We start from the raw sequence: 14,026 nt of genomic DNA on the forward strand, positions 1-14,026 counted from the left end.
TATATATATATGCAAGCTGCATTTTAAACAACAAAATGACAGAAATACATAGAGATGGGACAACAGGCCTAAATGTTAGTAGAAAACATTATTATTCAATGATATAGCCCTGTTAAGTATTTTTTAAAATTAACCATTTATTGAATTCATTTGAACTGAAACAAAGAGACCGAAGAGCAATAATTAAATTTTCTGCAAAGATGGATACAGCTCTTATATACACAAAAGCTTCTTTCAGAAGCCACAGGTTAACTGAAAATAGATGGAATGAGAGAGATCAGTACCTCAATTCCTCTTTGAGTTAAATACACAAATTTACATCTCTTTCACAAGAGTCACACAAAACCTCGCAGTGTTCATACAACAGTAAAATTATTCACAGATATGACAATTTCCTTGACCACTTAACCCCTTTTCAAATCCCAAGGCAACCAATTACCTTCCTGCTAACAGATGTCAGGCACCTTTGACATCAACCAATCTGCTAAACAGAAACCATTAACGATTCATTTAATTCATTAAATTTCAAGTCAGATGAAAACTGTTGGAGATTAAAAGCCAACCAAATTCAAGAGTGAACAAAATGATGCATAAATGAGTGGAGCAGTTTGCCTTATGAAGCACACCCATTAATAATTTACGCAGCCTCCAAATAATAAATTAACAGATGAATAAATAAACAAGCAGGCAAGCAAACATCAACAAACTTGTTTTTCCCTGTGAATGTGAGAAATGTTGAGGGCATTTTGCAGGTATTCAAGTTCTAATGAGCAACTCCAGCAGAATCTCTCAACCTGTAACCTCGACAAAACTCCCAGTGCTCCCTCCATCTCATGATTTCTTAAAGATTTCGATATTAAAACAGTCAGTCTCATCCCAGAAGTCGCTGGTAATGAGGAGTGAATGTTTGTCTGGCTGAGAAGCATGGTGAGGGACAGGGGATGCATGGTGGTTGTGAGCTGAAGTGGGCAAGGACGGATGGCACAGTGTTTCAAGCGGGCACTGAATAAAAGAGTCTGGGGAGCGAGGAGAAGGTGGAGGGTTAAAGCACTGTGGCATTGTGCCCATCCATCTTAGGGAGTCTGGAGTCCTGAACTGTTCCCATTGTCACCAGCAGGGGGCGGCTGTCCTCAGTTGTGCCAGTCCGGCCTAGTGAGATGGGTCTCTGCTGGTTGGCGAGAGCAGGAGGTGGCATGGCATTCTGGGGTCCAGACATTGACTCCAAAGGCAGACCCTGCTCCTGGTAGCCATACCCAATGTTGCCGCAAGGGAATCGGCGCAGTCTGTAAAGTGGTACAGGGGGCAGGGCTGCTGAATCCAGCAAAAGAGGGGCAGGGGCAGTTTGGGGAGGAGGAGGCAAGAGAGGCCTGCACTGCCCCTGTTGATGGATTTGAATTTGTTGTTGTTGCTGTATTTTCTGCTGCTGCTGGATCTTCTGCTGCTGCTGGATCTGGAGCTGCTGTTGTTGCTGTTGAAGTTTCTGCTGTTGCTGGATCTGTATCTTCTGCTGCTGCTGGATCTGCTGTTGCTTGTGCTGCAGGCCCAGTGCTTCTGCCATACTCCCAGTCCGGCCAGAGAGCTCATGACCTTGACCTCCTGCCTGCCTTTGGGCCTGGGCCTGCTGCCTCTTTTGCTGTTGCTGGAGGAACCACGAACCATACGTAGGGTTCCACAAATTGGTTGGCTTCCCATTACGGTTATCCTTCTCACTTGTAGGAGCCTGAGCAAAACCCAGGTTGACATGGCCTCCATCCTGGGGATCAGGGACAAGAGAGGAGGGCTTGCTGCAGGCTGGCAGCGCAGTTGCTGAGGACACTGGTGGATGAGAGTGGAGCTGGGAGGCAGCACTGGGTACAGGTTTATTGTCAGAGGAACAAGCACTCATCAGGAGAACCTCAGCAGCTCTCTTGGCCTCCTCTGAGCGGGTCACAGTGGTGGAAGATGATGTTTCCTCTGTGCCCTGAGGGGCGGCTAGTAAAGAGGGTGCAGCAGGATCATCCGGACGCATGGGCACTTGCTCTTCCTCCTCAGGCATTGGGCCATACTCAACAGGTAAGGGTACGTTTACCACATCTGGATCCTGAGGAAGGGAAGGATATCACAAATAGGAAAATTACCAACTTTAACATAGTCACTGAATGTGAAGGTACAAAATGGAGATTTACTCAAGTGTCTTTCCAAGGCACCAAGGTACTCATAGACTCATCTGTTTATTTAGTATAAGGGCATTCGCTCCCCTAATGTAAGAAAGTATTAGTTTTAAATATTCTCATGCATTAATGACTAAATGTAATTTTAAAGGGGACATATGGAAAAAACTCACAACTTCACTGCTTGTGCACATACATTTGGGTATCTGGAGTGCCTACCAACTCACAAACTTTGAAATAAAACAACCCAGTCAGTTTCTTTTGGGATCCTATTTCAGAAAACGTGCTTCAACAAGCCATTCAGATTTGGCTCCACTTTCTATGTCACAAACGGAGCTAATTAGAAGTATCCCGCCCCTCATCTGAGCATTTCCACCCATGGCTTGAGAACTGCCTTTGTGAATGAATATTCATGAGGAAAATGCTTCCTGATTGGCCAGCGGAAAAGGGGTGTGGGGTGAGCAGTGACTCGTTATCATTTAAAGGAACGGGTACTCAAATCAGTCGGTTTGACAGACCACAGGGAACTGTGTCAATTTATGGAAAAGGAGTATATTACCTCATCTTTAAGGTCTAGTTATCCATGTAGCAAGAACCATGACTCTAGCAAAGTACTGAGTATATTTAACAATTATTCCATGAAATTGAGTCGTACATGAGCTGATAGCCGACGAGGCCCCTAGCACCGAGTTGTCTATAATCCATGTACAATGAGATTGAGTAGAATAACTGTTTTATTCTATCCACATTCACTGGATTTTCAGAAACAGAGCATTTTTTATTTTTCGCAAATTTAATTAATAAAAACTTTATACAAAACATCTGACAAAATCATTTCCGCTTAGAATGTAAACAAACCGGCGAAATGACAGGAGCAATTTGTGAATAATGCGATAGTAATAATAATAATTCTTTAAAAATTAAAAAAAGATACGTTCTTACCATTGAATACTTTCATTACATATTTTGTTGCTTTTTTTTGTTGCATTTTTGGGGTTTTGTTTTTGAGTAGTTTTTATTTCGTCCTTGGTTGGTTGAGCAACATGTGCCGCCATTTTGTTTTTCTCTACTCACAGTATATGAGCTGATATCCTAGTAGTAGAGTAGCTGATCAGAGCGTGCGATTGTTCATACCCAGTGAATGTGGATAGAATAATAACTATTATAATTACAGCATTTACCGAATGATTCTGTAAGTGTATTAGACAACAGATTCATCCTACAGTGTTTATTTTTTTTTTGCTTAAATACAGTTTGACTGAATCTGTAGTTACAAGATGTGGTGCTCAAGAAACCTCGTAAGAATCACTACTGCACCTGCAAGCAATAGTCAATCCGCTCTAGGATAGTGGAGAAGTTTGGCCTGTCTTCAGGTTGGTGTTGCCAGCTCTGCGTCATTATCCGATAACTGTTAAACACACACACACAAAAAAAGTTGACTCATTAAAATTTTGTGCTTTGTTTGTTTCCTCATTACTGGATTTTCTCCCTTACCAAGCCAGGCTATTTACTGTGTGGGTGATTGCCTTTGGATAGCTGAGAGCCAAACTAGAGTGAAAGGCACCCAACTGAGATTTGATTTAATCAAGCCTGTTTTTTTTTTTTTTTTGTTTTAAACAGCTAATTACAATTATCATTTCGGTTGCATGCTTCTTTTTCCATTGTATCCACTGCACAATATATAAATGTGTCATTTAAAGGTTTATTTCAGTGTGGAACTTAAATCTGATCAGACAATTCCAAACAAGCTTCTGGAGCTTTGTCTTATATTTGGTGAGGCTTTGCATTATTAATTCTAAATCAGTGTCTCAACTGATTAAGTTAGAATTTTATACAAATGAGAGGACTAATGGAGGCAGACTGAAGGAATATTGACTGAGAAAGAAAAAAAGAAAGAAAGAAAATCCCACATGCATTGTGTAATATACTGCCCAGCCAAAAAAAAAAGAAAAAAAAGTCACCATTTGGATTTAAATAAGCAAATACACAAGAGCCTTTGATAGGATAATTACTACAGTGATTAATGTGTTTCAGCTGGCAACAATTCTTTTAACCCTAACTGATTCAGTGAGTAGCTTCTTGTTTCTTAAACGACCATGTCAGAAAACGTATCCGAGTTCATGGAAAAAAAATATTATTACAATATGTTTCAGAAGGTCAAATTATTGGCCTGCATCAAGCAAAGAAAACAACAAAGGGGATTACTGAAATGACTGGAATTGGGTTAAGAACCATCTAGCACATTATTAAAACCTGTAGTGAACCATCAACTTCGTGGAAAAAAATTTGGTTGGAAAAAGATCCTGACTGACTATGATCAGAGATCACTTAGGTGGGGTTTACATTAGACCGTATCAGCGGATCATCAGATTAACGTTTTTAAAACGATTAGCGTGCACACAGCAACACCAATACACGATTCGCGTGCACACAGCAACGCCAATACACGGATACGCTCGACTCCGCCCTGAACAGCGAGTGCCCTCTGGAGGGTGCGCACTCCGGCCCTGCGCAGCTCACAGAGCGCGTGAGTGAAGCGCACGAGCAGTGATTCGGGACTGAGCCACTGTGTGTGTGATCCCAGTGCATATCAGGCATGCGCGTCACTTACCACTTGCAAGTAGAAGGATGGCAAGCCTAAAGACCATCATAACTACACAATGGGCAGTATTTGCATCAGTATTTGCAGTATTTTCATACTTTTATACTCTTTAATGAAAGGTGATACAAGGCGGAAGTCCGCGCCGTTTTTCAGCAGTCGCGTCACATGACCAACGCCAGCGAATCAGGAAGGTGGATGTCACAGTGACGTTGTCCAATGGTGACGCCAGCTAGAGCTCAGCACAGCGTATCCGCGTATTCTCAATGTTTACACAGCACCGGACCAGACACGATCTGGATTGAATACGTGGACCCTGGCAGATTCCCGTTTCCTGGCGTTTCCAGGCGTTTTAATGTAAACGGACAGTGCATCCGCGAAGAAAACGAGACAGATACGGTCTAATGTAAACTTGGCCTTAAGCACTTGGTAAAGTCAAATCATAAAAAGAATCGACAGTTGAACTCACGGCTATGTTTAGTATTGAAATTAAGATCATTTCCACTCATAGTGTGATGACAACTCAGGGAATTGGAATTAAACAGCTGTGTGTCCATTAGAAAACCACTTGTTAGTGAGACTAATCAGAAGAAAAGGCGTCAATTCACTCAGGAGCATTAAGGTTGGACTCTGGAGCGATGGAAGGAGGTCATGTGGTCTGATGAATCCAGATGGACCCTATTCCTGAGTGATGGGCGTGCCAGGGTAAGAAGGGAAGATCATGAAGCGATGCACCCATCATGTACCGGTATAGTGGCCACTGTACAAACCTCTGGAGGCAGTGTTATGATCTGTAGTTGCTTCAGTTGATCAGGTCAAGGCTCAGCAACGTTATGGGGCAAAAACGTGAAGTCAGCTGATGACCTGAATGATCAGTTATCATCACATCAATGGATTTTTTTTCTTCCCTGATAGCACGGACATATAATTAGGGCTCAGACTGTGAAAAAGTGGTTCAGGAAGCATAAGGAATCATTTTCACACATGAATTGGCCACCACAGAGTCTCGACCTTAACCCCACTGAGAATCTTTGGGATGTGCTGGAAAAGACTTTATGCAGTGGTTTGACTCTCCCATCCTCAACACAAGCTCTCGGTGAAAAATTAATACAGTTCTGGACTGAAATAAATCTTGTGACATCGAATAAGTTTTTCGAAACAGTGCCACAGCGAATGCATGCTGTAATCGAAGGTAAAGGCGGTCCAACCAAATATTACAGTGTGTGAATTTTTTTTTGGTTGTTTTGGCAGAGTAATGTAGTAGCAGGATATTTGACCAGGATATGATATATTGCTTATTTCTGCTATTGCGGTTGGTCCTGCAAGGATACACTAAAGATTTGTGACAGGTTATGAAACAGGTTATACCCAAGTCTCACCAAGAACAGGTTGGGTTCCATTTTAAGTCTGGTTGCTATGACGTTTTCTTCCTCATAACTTCTTGGGGAAATTTTACATGTCATTGTTACCATTTGTTCCTCATTAGGTATCTCAATCTATATCTAGTGCACTGAATTGAATTGATATTCCTATAATTACTGCATATGGTTACCAGGTCACTCCAGAGAAGAGAGAATAGACTCTTCATATCATGTGTGCATGTTTCCTGTATATTGTTTACACATCATGTGTATAAAGTAAAGTAAATGGTAGTGATAAAGGCACGCACACTGGTCCTGGGCAGTTCTTTGGAGGATCCATTCTGCCTCCATTAGTGACGAAATCCAGAACCTCCTGATTACTACGGCTGGGGTACGGCATATATCCCATCGAGAAGATTTCCCACAGGAGCACTCCAAAAGACCTGAGCCGTGTAATCAGGGAAAGCAATACAGAGAGAAAGAAAACTGATGGTCATCAGATCGACTAGAAGTATGAATAAATAAATGGCAACCAAAATACAGACTGAAAAGAAAACTTTATAGAGGACACTATAGTTTTATTTCACCATGTATCAGTTTTGGAGGTAAAGATTCCTTCCAAAAAGGCCTCTGGAGGCATCCATTTAACTGGCAGCATGGCACGGCCTCCTTTCCTGTAGTAGCTGGCTCTGTGGAGACACAAATAGACACAGAGTAGATTTTTCATCCATATGCTGGGTTCCACGCCCACAGCAGCCCAGCACAGCAGCACAATTGATTAACTCTGCTCCAAGATTACAGACAAAAGTGAGAGAATGAGAAATGGTGTGAGAGAGAGAGGTAGGGGCCAATAGGAAGAAGAGAAAATATGTGACTGTAGTCATGGAAACATGGACATATTCATCACTAAGGCAGCCAAATGTGGGAAAACATATACATTCATACTTCAATACAATCTAAAAGATTCTCACGAGGGAAAAGTGTCTTTTAAGACCATATTCTCGTTAAGCTCTCATTAAACTGCACTTGAATGCATCTTAAATGCATCTGAGATGTACACATTCAATCCACATTCACTGGAAATGAACGATCGTGCACGCTGATTGGCTACTCTACTACTAGGATATCAGCTCATATACCATGAGTGGAGAAAAACAAGATGGTGGAGTGCATCAAGTCAGATATACCACTTTATCAAGTCTCATTCTCTCATCTCATTATCTGTAGCCGCTTTATCCTTCTACAGGGTCGCAGGCAAGCTGGAGCCTATCCCAGCTGACTACGGGCGAAAGGCGGGGTACACCCTGGACAAGTCGCCAGGTCATCACAGGGCTGACACATAGACACAGACAACCATTCACACTCACATTCACACCTACGCTCAATTTAGAGTCACCAGTTAACCTAACCTGCATGTCTTTGGACTGTGGGGGAAACCGGAGCACCCAGAGGAAACCCACATGGACACGGGGAGAACATGCAAACTCCACACAGAAAGGCCCTCGCCGGCCCCGGGGCTCGAACCCAGGACCTTCTTGCTGTGAGGCGACAGCGCTAACCACTACACCACCGTGCCGCCCCACTTTATCAAGTATTTAAAAGAAACAGAAATAGCTAAAATAATATATTTTTGGGGGTATTTTTTCACCCAATATTTCCTGTTCCACCCTCCAGCCCAGTCGGTGGCAGTAATGCACCTTTAAGTTGGTTTGCTAACTGCCAAAAAACCTGAAGAAGAAGAAAATGACTGTGCGTGTTGCTGAGCCAACCGAGGAAGAAATAAATACTCTGCTTGTGAACAACCCCCCCAAAATACCCCCCAAAATTATATACCGGTGTGTGTGTATATATATATATATATATATATATATATATATATATATATATATATACACGGAATAAAAGTATTTGATTTTAAGAACATATCTAATTTATTTTTCAAGAATTATTATTGTGATTTTCACAAACTGCTCCTGTCATTTCACCAGTTTGTTTACATTCTAAGCGGAAATGATTTTCTTCTAAGTTTTGTATAAAGTTTTTATTTATCATACTTGGGGAAAAAAATGCTCTGTTTCTCAATACCAGTGAATGTGCATAGAATAAAACAGTTATTCCACTCAATCTCGTCGTATAGCTACGCGCCTCGTCAGCTATCGGCTCATATACGACTCGATTTCATGGAATAACTGTTATATACACATACCCACCCACATATATACATATATCAGAGCTTTACATTAACTTTTTTGCTCACCGGCCACTGTGGCTAGTGGTTTTCCCGAGTCACTAGCCATTCAGCCTTTTCACTAGCCACAATTTTGTTGCCAGGAAATCGCAGTTTTTTCTTCACCATGATACGTTAAAGTTCTGAAGATCTAGATTTAATTATAAATGGCAGCATATAATGTATCTCTACAGTAGCACTCAAGTATTCAGTGCTGTTAAGGTCGCTCCCTATATGAAAACATGCAATCAATTCAGACAAAAATATAAACAGAGTATTCTGTTTATTGAACTCAAATTCAAACCCCTTACAATATGAAATATCGTATAATATGAAAAATAACATTCAGTACAACTGAACTGATTCTAATATTAAAAGTCCAATTCAAAACATTTATCATTGAAAAACATTTGATGTTTTGATATGCAAGTATTATGTGTATTATCAAGTATTATTATGTATATTATGTATTATCTATTAATAGTGTGTGTGTGTGTGTGTGTGTGAACATGTGTAGAGAGAGACATTAAATGTCCTCATTATTCATCATCTGAATATAACGAGTCTGAATGGTCCATGAAAAATGGTCTTCATGACCTGAGGCTTCCAGCAGGCCGTAAGTTGATAGCTGGGGTGAGATCAACTTCTTTGCAATTGTGTGAACGTTTCTAAACAGCAGCTCCATCCTCTCCAGCTCAGCCGACTTCATGACAGCCAGGAACTTGAAAGCAATGCTGTCCTGTAGTGAACCAGCCGTCTTCACCGGTTTTGATGTTATAGTACCGATGTGTGCATTTGACTTTTCATGGTCCTTTATAGTTTCGAGTTTAAAATTGCTGGCGCCTGTCTTTGCCAGACTTTCTACAGTCTTTGCAGTACATGGTATTTTGCTATGCACTGTTTTGCTATGAACTAGCCAATCTCGCCTGAACTTCCATTTGTCATTGAACTGTCTTATCTTCCTATTAGTGTCTTGTTCATCTCCTGACTGTAGCCAGTTCTGAGGCCCCCGTGGTCCGGACCTTGGTCATTTTTAAGAGCTGAAAATACATTTGTACGCTAAATATTCAACTGGATAAAAAAATAAAGAATAACATTAAAACTTCTCCGTAAAAAGTGCATTGTTAATGATGTTAAATGTTGATTCTGTCTTCTGTGTCTGTTTGGTGCACGCAGCTCTGAGACCAAGAACACAAAACCGAATGAGCGCGCGACTCGGGGGAGGAACACAGTGCAGCAGACACGGGGTTTCCATGGTAACCATCAGCGCACTTTCATCAAGCTGTTAAATTGACATTTTCGAAGCAGCGCAGTTGTAGCCTACCTTGTTTGTGATTTTAAAAATAAATCATTCAATAAGCCAAAGCAATAGAGTGGAAAGTTTCAACTTATGTTTGCCTTGGATAACTTTGCCTAAAACATGGTGGTGTATACTGATTTTTTTCCCAGAATTTTTTTGTGTAGGTGTATCGGATGCCAGATTGTTAATGTATCTTAGTTCCACAGGCTACATGGTTAGGGTATCTTTTGTCCTCATTGCTTGGGCCAGATCAAACCATTAAACAAGCTTAAATTATTCTTACTCTTACCACATACATTATTTTTTTTTTCAAAACTGATGATATTCAGTTCAAACACCATTAAAAGTAATTTCAGGAATAGATCTCTTGTGTGGCGTGTAATTCACCCCTCTCATTTAAATATGTTGAAACATTTTCAGCGCGCGCTTTGCGCGTCACGGACCTCAGTGATTTTAAAATGCTGCTCCAGCCCTGATCATCTCTGCCCCTTTTTCCCTGAGCAGCAGGGTTTGAAACTCCAGCTATATGCCGCCACATAGTGCGCTTGTCAGTCGTCAGCAACTTTGTTGCTTCGTTCATTAACCGCAGGTTACCGTATCATTGATTTTATCTGAGACGTTAACGAACGTTCTAAACAATTCTAACATGTTGTGTCAGAATGTTTATGCAGGTGCTCATGGGAGTTGTAGGCGCGTAATATTACATTGCAATGCATTTATTATATCAGATGCCTTCAGAGAAAACTACAATTAAAATATATTGTCATACCACAGAATAAACCACCCGCCAAAGTGGCTAGGGGGACTAAAATCATTACCCGCCAAAGCCGAATTTTACCCGCATTTGGCGGGTGCTAATGTAAAGCCCTGATATATATATATATATATATATATATATATATATATATATATATAGATGAGAGAGAGAGAGAGAGAGAGGCTGAAGATCTCACACGTTCACCCGGAAATATACCGGTAGATGAATTGGCTCAGATAAATTGCTACTAGTTGTAAATGAATGTGTGAATCTCTATGCAGTGCCCTGTGAATGACTGAAATTCATTCCATTCCCAACTCACTTCCGGTATTCCCAGGACAGCCTCCGGATCCACTGTGACCCTGACCAAGATAAAGCTCTGCTTCTCAACAATAATGAAAGAAAGATAATGTGTCTTAGGACTATAAATATATGTATAGACTCTCATCTCTGGATATTTGTCATCAATAACTTTCCTACCCCCAACTCCATTAACTATGTAAATCATTTTGTACTTTTCATTTTAATCAATCATATTTGAAAATAAAGCTTATTTTCTCAAGTCATATAGTCCATGTTGAGACATTATTTTTGATGTCATAATGAGTCTGAATGCTGAAAGATATCAATTTACGGTGATTACGCTGGTCACTGGTATTGTGTTTCTTTGCTATTTTCTTGATATGACTTGTGTTCAGTGTACTAAGCCAGGGGTTCTCAACCATTTCTACGTACTTTAAGGCCCACCTATTCCTACTTGTACCTAGTCAGGGCCCCTTAAAAAAAGATCCCCAATTATTTTGGCTCATCTATTCTATTAGAATCTAATAATCTATTGTAAAATGTATTAATGGGATGCGACATCACTCCCTGTTACATATGGGAGCCCAGGAATTAAATAAATGCAATAAAAACAAACTGTGTTTAATTGTAGGTATTGTATTTAAAACTGTATGGATGTACCAGAAGCCAAACCAAGCACGCAGGTCATTCTCAGTCAAAAGGGATTAATGATCCAAAAGTGGAGTCTGGTCCATTAACACAAGAACTTATTGCCATGTTTGTGTTCAGCAAACAAGCAAGTTATTAAAACCAAGAAGTTCACTCAAAAGAAGTGGATATAGAAACCACTCAATGGGATTAGAGCCTTACACGCTAACAAAGAAGGATTTTTCCTATGAGTTGGAAAATTATCCATCTGTGCTGCAGACATCGTTCTACATGGACACACAGATGAAAATTTGGAAGAGCATGGAGGAGAACAACTTTTTATATGTGGCTGGGTTAAAGATCTGGGGATCAGGATGCGACAAGATAGACGGCTCTAAGTGCAAGAAAAGCGTTTATTAGCAGGCTTGATATTCGCAAAACAGAAAGCAGAATCATAAAGCAGAGTATTTAAACAGCGTTATAAACATGGCTAGAAACAAACGTGACCATGATACTTCATAAAGCTTCCGTGAAAACAGCGTCCGTATCTGCATCTGCTGATTGCACTCAAATCAGTATCAGGTGTTTCCCATAATGACTGGGTCCCAAGCACAGGCACAACGTGCTCTGTGAGCGCACGCGGCCGCTCGAGCTGCACCAGACTCAAGCGCGCAAAGGAGTGACAGTTAAGTGTTCACCTCCTGTGTAACCACAACTTTTAGCTCACGTGTATATCACCACCAAAATGCCTCATTTTCATCGATAACTCATCGCAAAGCATCGCAAGCTGTCGTGTTACTGTTGCTTAATGAGGCGGATGTGACATCGAATGCAACCCAGCAATTGTACCCTACTATGATACCCCTTTTCCACCAAATCAGTTCCAGGGCTGGTTCGGAGCCAGTACTGGTGCTGGTTCACAACTCGTTCAACTTGAAAGCCAGCTGAGAACCAGTTTGCTTTTCCATAGCTCGCAGTGCTAAGCGGAGCCACGTCATTACGTCACTGTATACGTCAGTTATGTCGCTACGTTTACATCAACCTTGGCACGAATATCAAAGCAAAAACAACACAGAAGAAGCAGCAGCAGCAACAACTACAACAGTAATAATAATGGATGACTTCGCGTTTGTACAGCTGCTGCTTCTCGTCGCTTAAAAATGGCGATCTTTTGCGGTCTTGTTATTGTTGTTGGTCTTAACAACTCCGCCCCCCCGCTGACGTAAGCGGTTCTTTCCTCTGGCCCAGCAGAGAGTTGGTGCTAGCCTGGAACCGGTTTTTCTGGCCCCAGAGCCAGTTCTTTGTCAGTGGAAACAGAAAACCCGGTTCCAAACTAAGCACTGGCCCCGAACCAGCCCTGGAACTGCTTTGGTGGAAAAGGGGCATCAGTAAAAATTAGCTTCAATTTGGAAAAAAAAATCATGTCCCACTAGAGGGTGCTTCGCGGTCCCAGTGGTTGAGAAACAATGTGTTAAGCTATACTGTATGTGTTAGGCTATAATTGTACTACGTCAACAAAAAGTTTCACTAGTTCACCTTGACAAAATTAATAAACTACCCAAACTATTAATAACAACTTGCAACATTTCATCTATAAAACTGTAAACTATGCACTTGTCATGTGAATAGTATTATAAATGAGAAAATAAAACAAGAATTTATTCAAGTGCTATATGAAAGAATACGTATTGCGTGTGAGTGAAATAATTTGTTGGTTTTTATTAGTTCATGTTCACAAAAATATTTTTATTTATTTATTTATTTATTTCTGTTTGGTCCGTTAGCAATGCTACTTTTAGCATTTTATTCGTAAAAAGCTGAATCTTGCAAAACTCCTGCAGAATAGTGTGAAAAATGAAGTCGTACCAATGGCTTATGGAGGAAAGCTTGCAATTGTAATGACACACACGTACTCACACTGATAAATGGGAATTACGATTCAATTTCCACGTGCTTATAATTCTACTTGGCGAGCTACATTGAAAGTGGCTCTTATAAACGAGTCACAGAGACTCTCAGTCACTTTTCCTCTTTCTGAGCGACTCTTATCTCAGATGTGCTCCTGTATCAGATCTGTTCGTGATAGCTTATCTCAGCTCACCTGCAAAGAGTGAGGGAAAAAAAAAAAAGAGAGACTTTCAGGGAAAGGCACACACAAAGTGCCTTATTATTACTGTGTCCTTAAGTGCTGGTGGGACAGAATGGAGTTAAACCAGTTGTTTATTATGAAAGGAAGCCGAAAGCCAGAGCCATATTGCCTCGTCTCTTCCAAACAAAGACATATTTAGTCCACAGTCCTGACAAAAATCGGCGCATTGCCAGCCTTATCGTGTCTTTTTGCTGCAGGAGCTGATGTGTGGCGCTTTGAGATAACTGGCAGCCACACCAACTCAGAGACATCACTCTACTAGGGCTTTACATATATATCATCCTTGTGTAATCCTGCTCATGGGAGAGCAACAGATCTCGTTCCAGGACAAAAAGCGAGACAATCCTTGCTAAAATGGAAAGGGATCATGCAAAACATGGGCAAAGCACTCAGCTGTGTATCGCTATGGGAATCTAGACTTTGATAAGATTTATCTCTTGTATCAAACCTTATCTGAATAGTGAGTAGAGGGTGTGTTAAAGGAGAACTGAGGTCATTTTTAACCTTGCTTTATTTCTTAATTAACGTGTTATTCAGGTACGTTTTCGGTTTT

The 14,026-nt window shown here is 40.9% G+C and overlaps 1 protein-coding gene across 1 annotated transcript in view; it reads right to left on the reverse strand.

The window, feature by feature from the left end:
• Positions 1-216: 216 nt before the first annotated feature.
• Positions 217-14,026, reverse strand: part of alk (ALK receptor tyrosine kinase) — a 225,471-nt gene continuing 211,661 nt past the window's right edge. The window contains exons 22-25 of the mRNA XM_060934731.1: positions 6,698-6,799; positions 6,419-6,553; positions 3,468-3,558; positions 217-2,080 (exon numbers count right to left, since the gene is read on the reverse strand). Coding sequence (XP_060790714.1) covers positions 1,043-2,080; positions 3,468-3,558; positions 6,419-6,553; positions 6,698-6,799 — 1,366 coding nt within the window. The 3' untranslated portion in view covers positions 217-1,042. The remainder of the gene's footprint in view (positions 2,081-3,467; positions 3,559-6,418; positions 6,554-6,697; positions 6,800-14,026) is intronic.

The sequence above is a fragment of the Neoarius graeffei genome, chromosome 11 (genome assembly GCF_027579695.1).
Source record: "Neoarius graeffei isolate fNeoGra1 chromosome 11, fNeoGra1.pri, whole genome shotgun sequence".
In the NCBI taxonomy this organism is placed as follows: domain Eukaryota; kingdom Metazoa; phylum Chordata; class Actinopteri; order Siluriformes; family Ariidae; genus Neoarius; species Neoarius graeffei.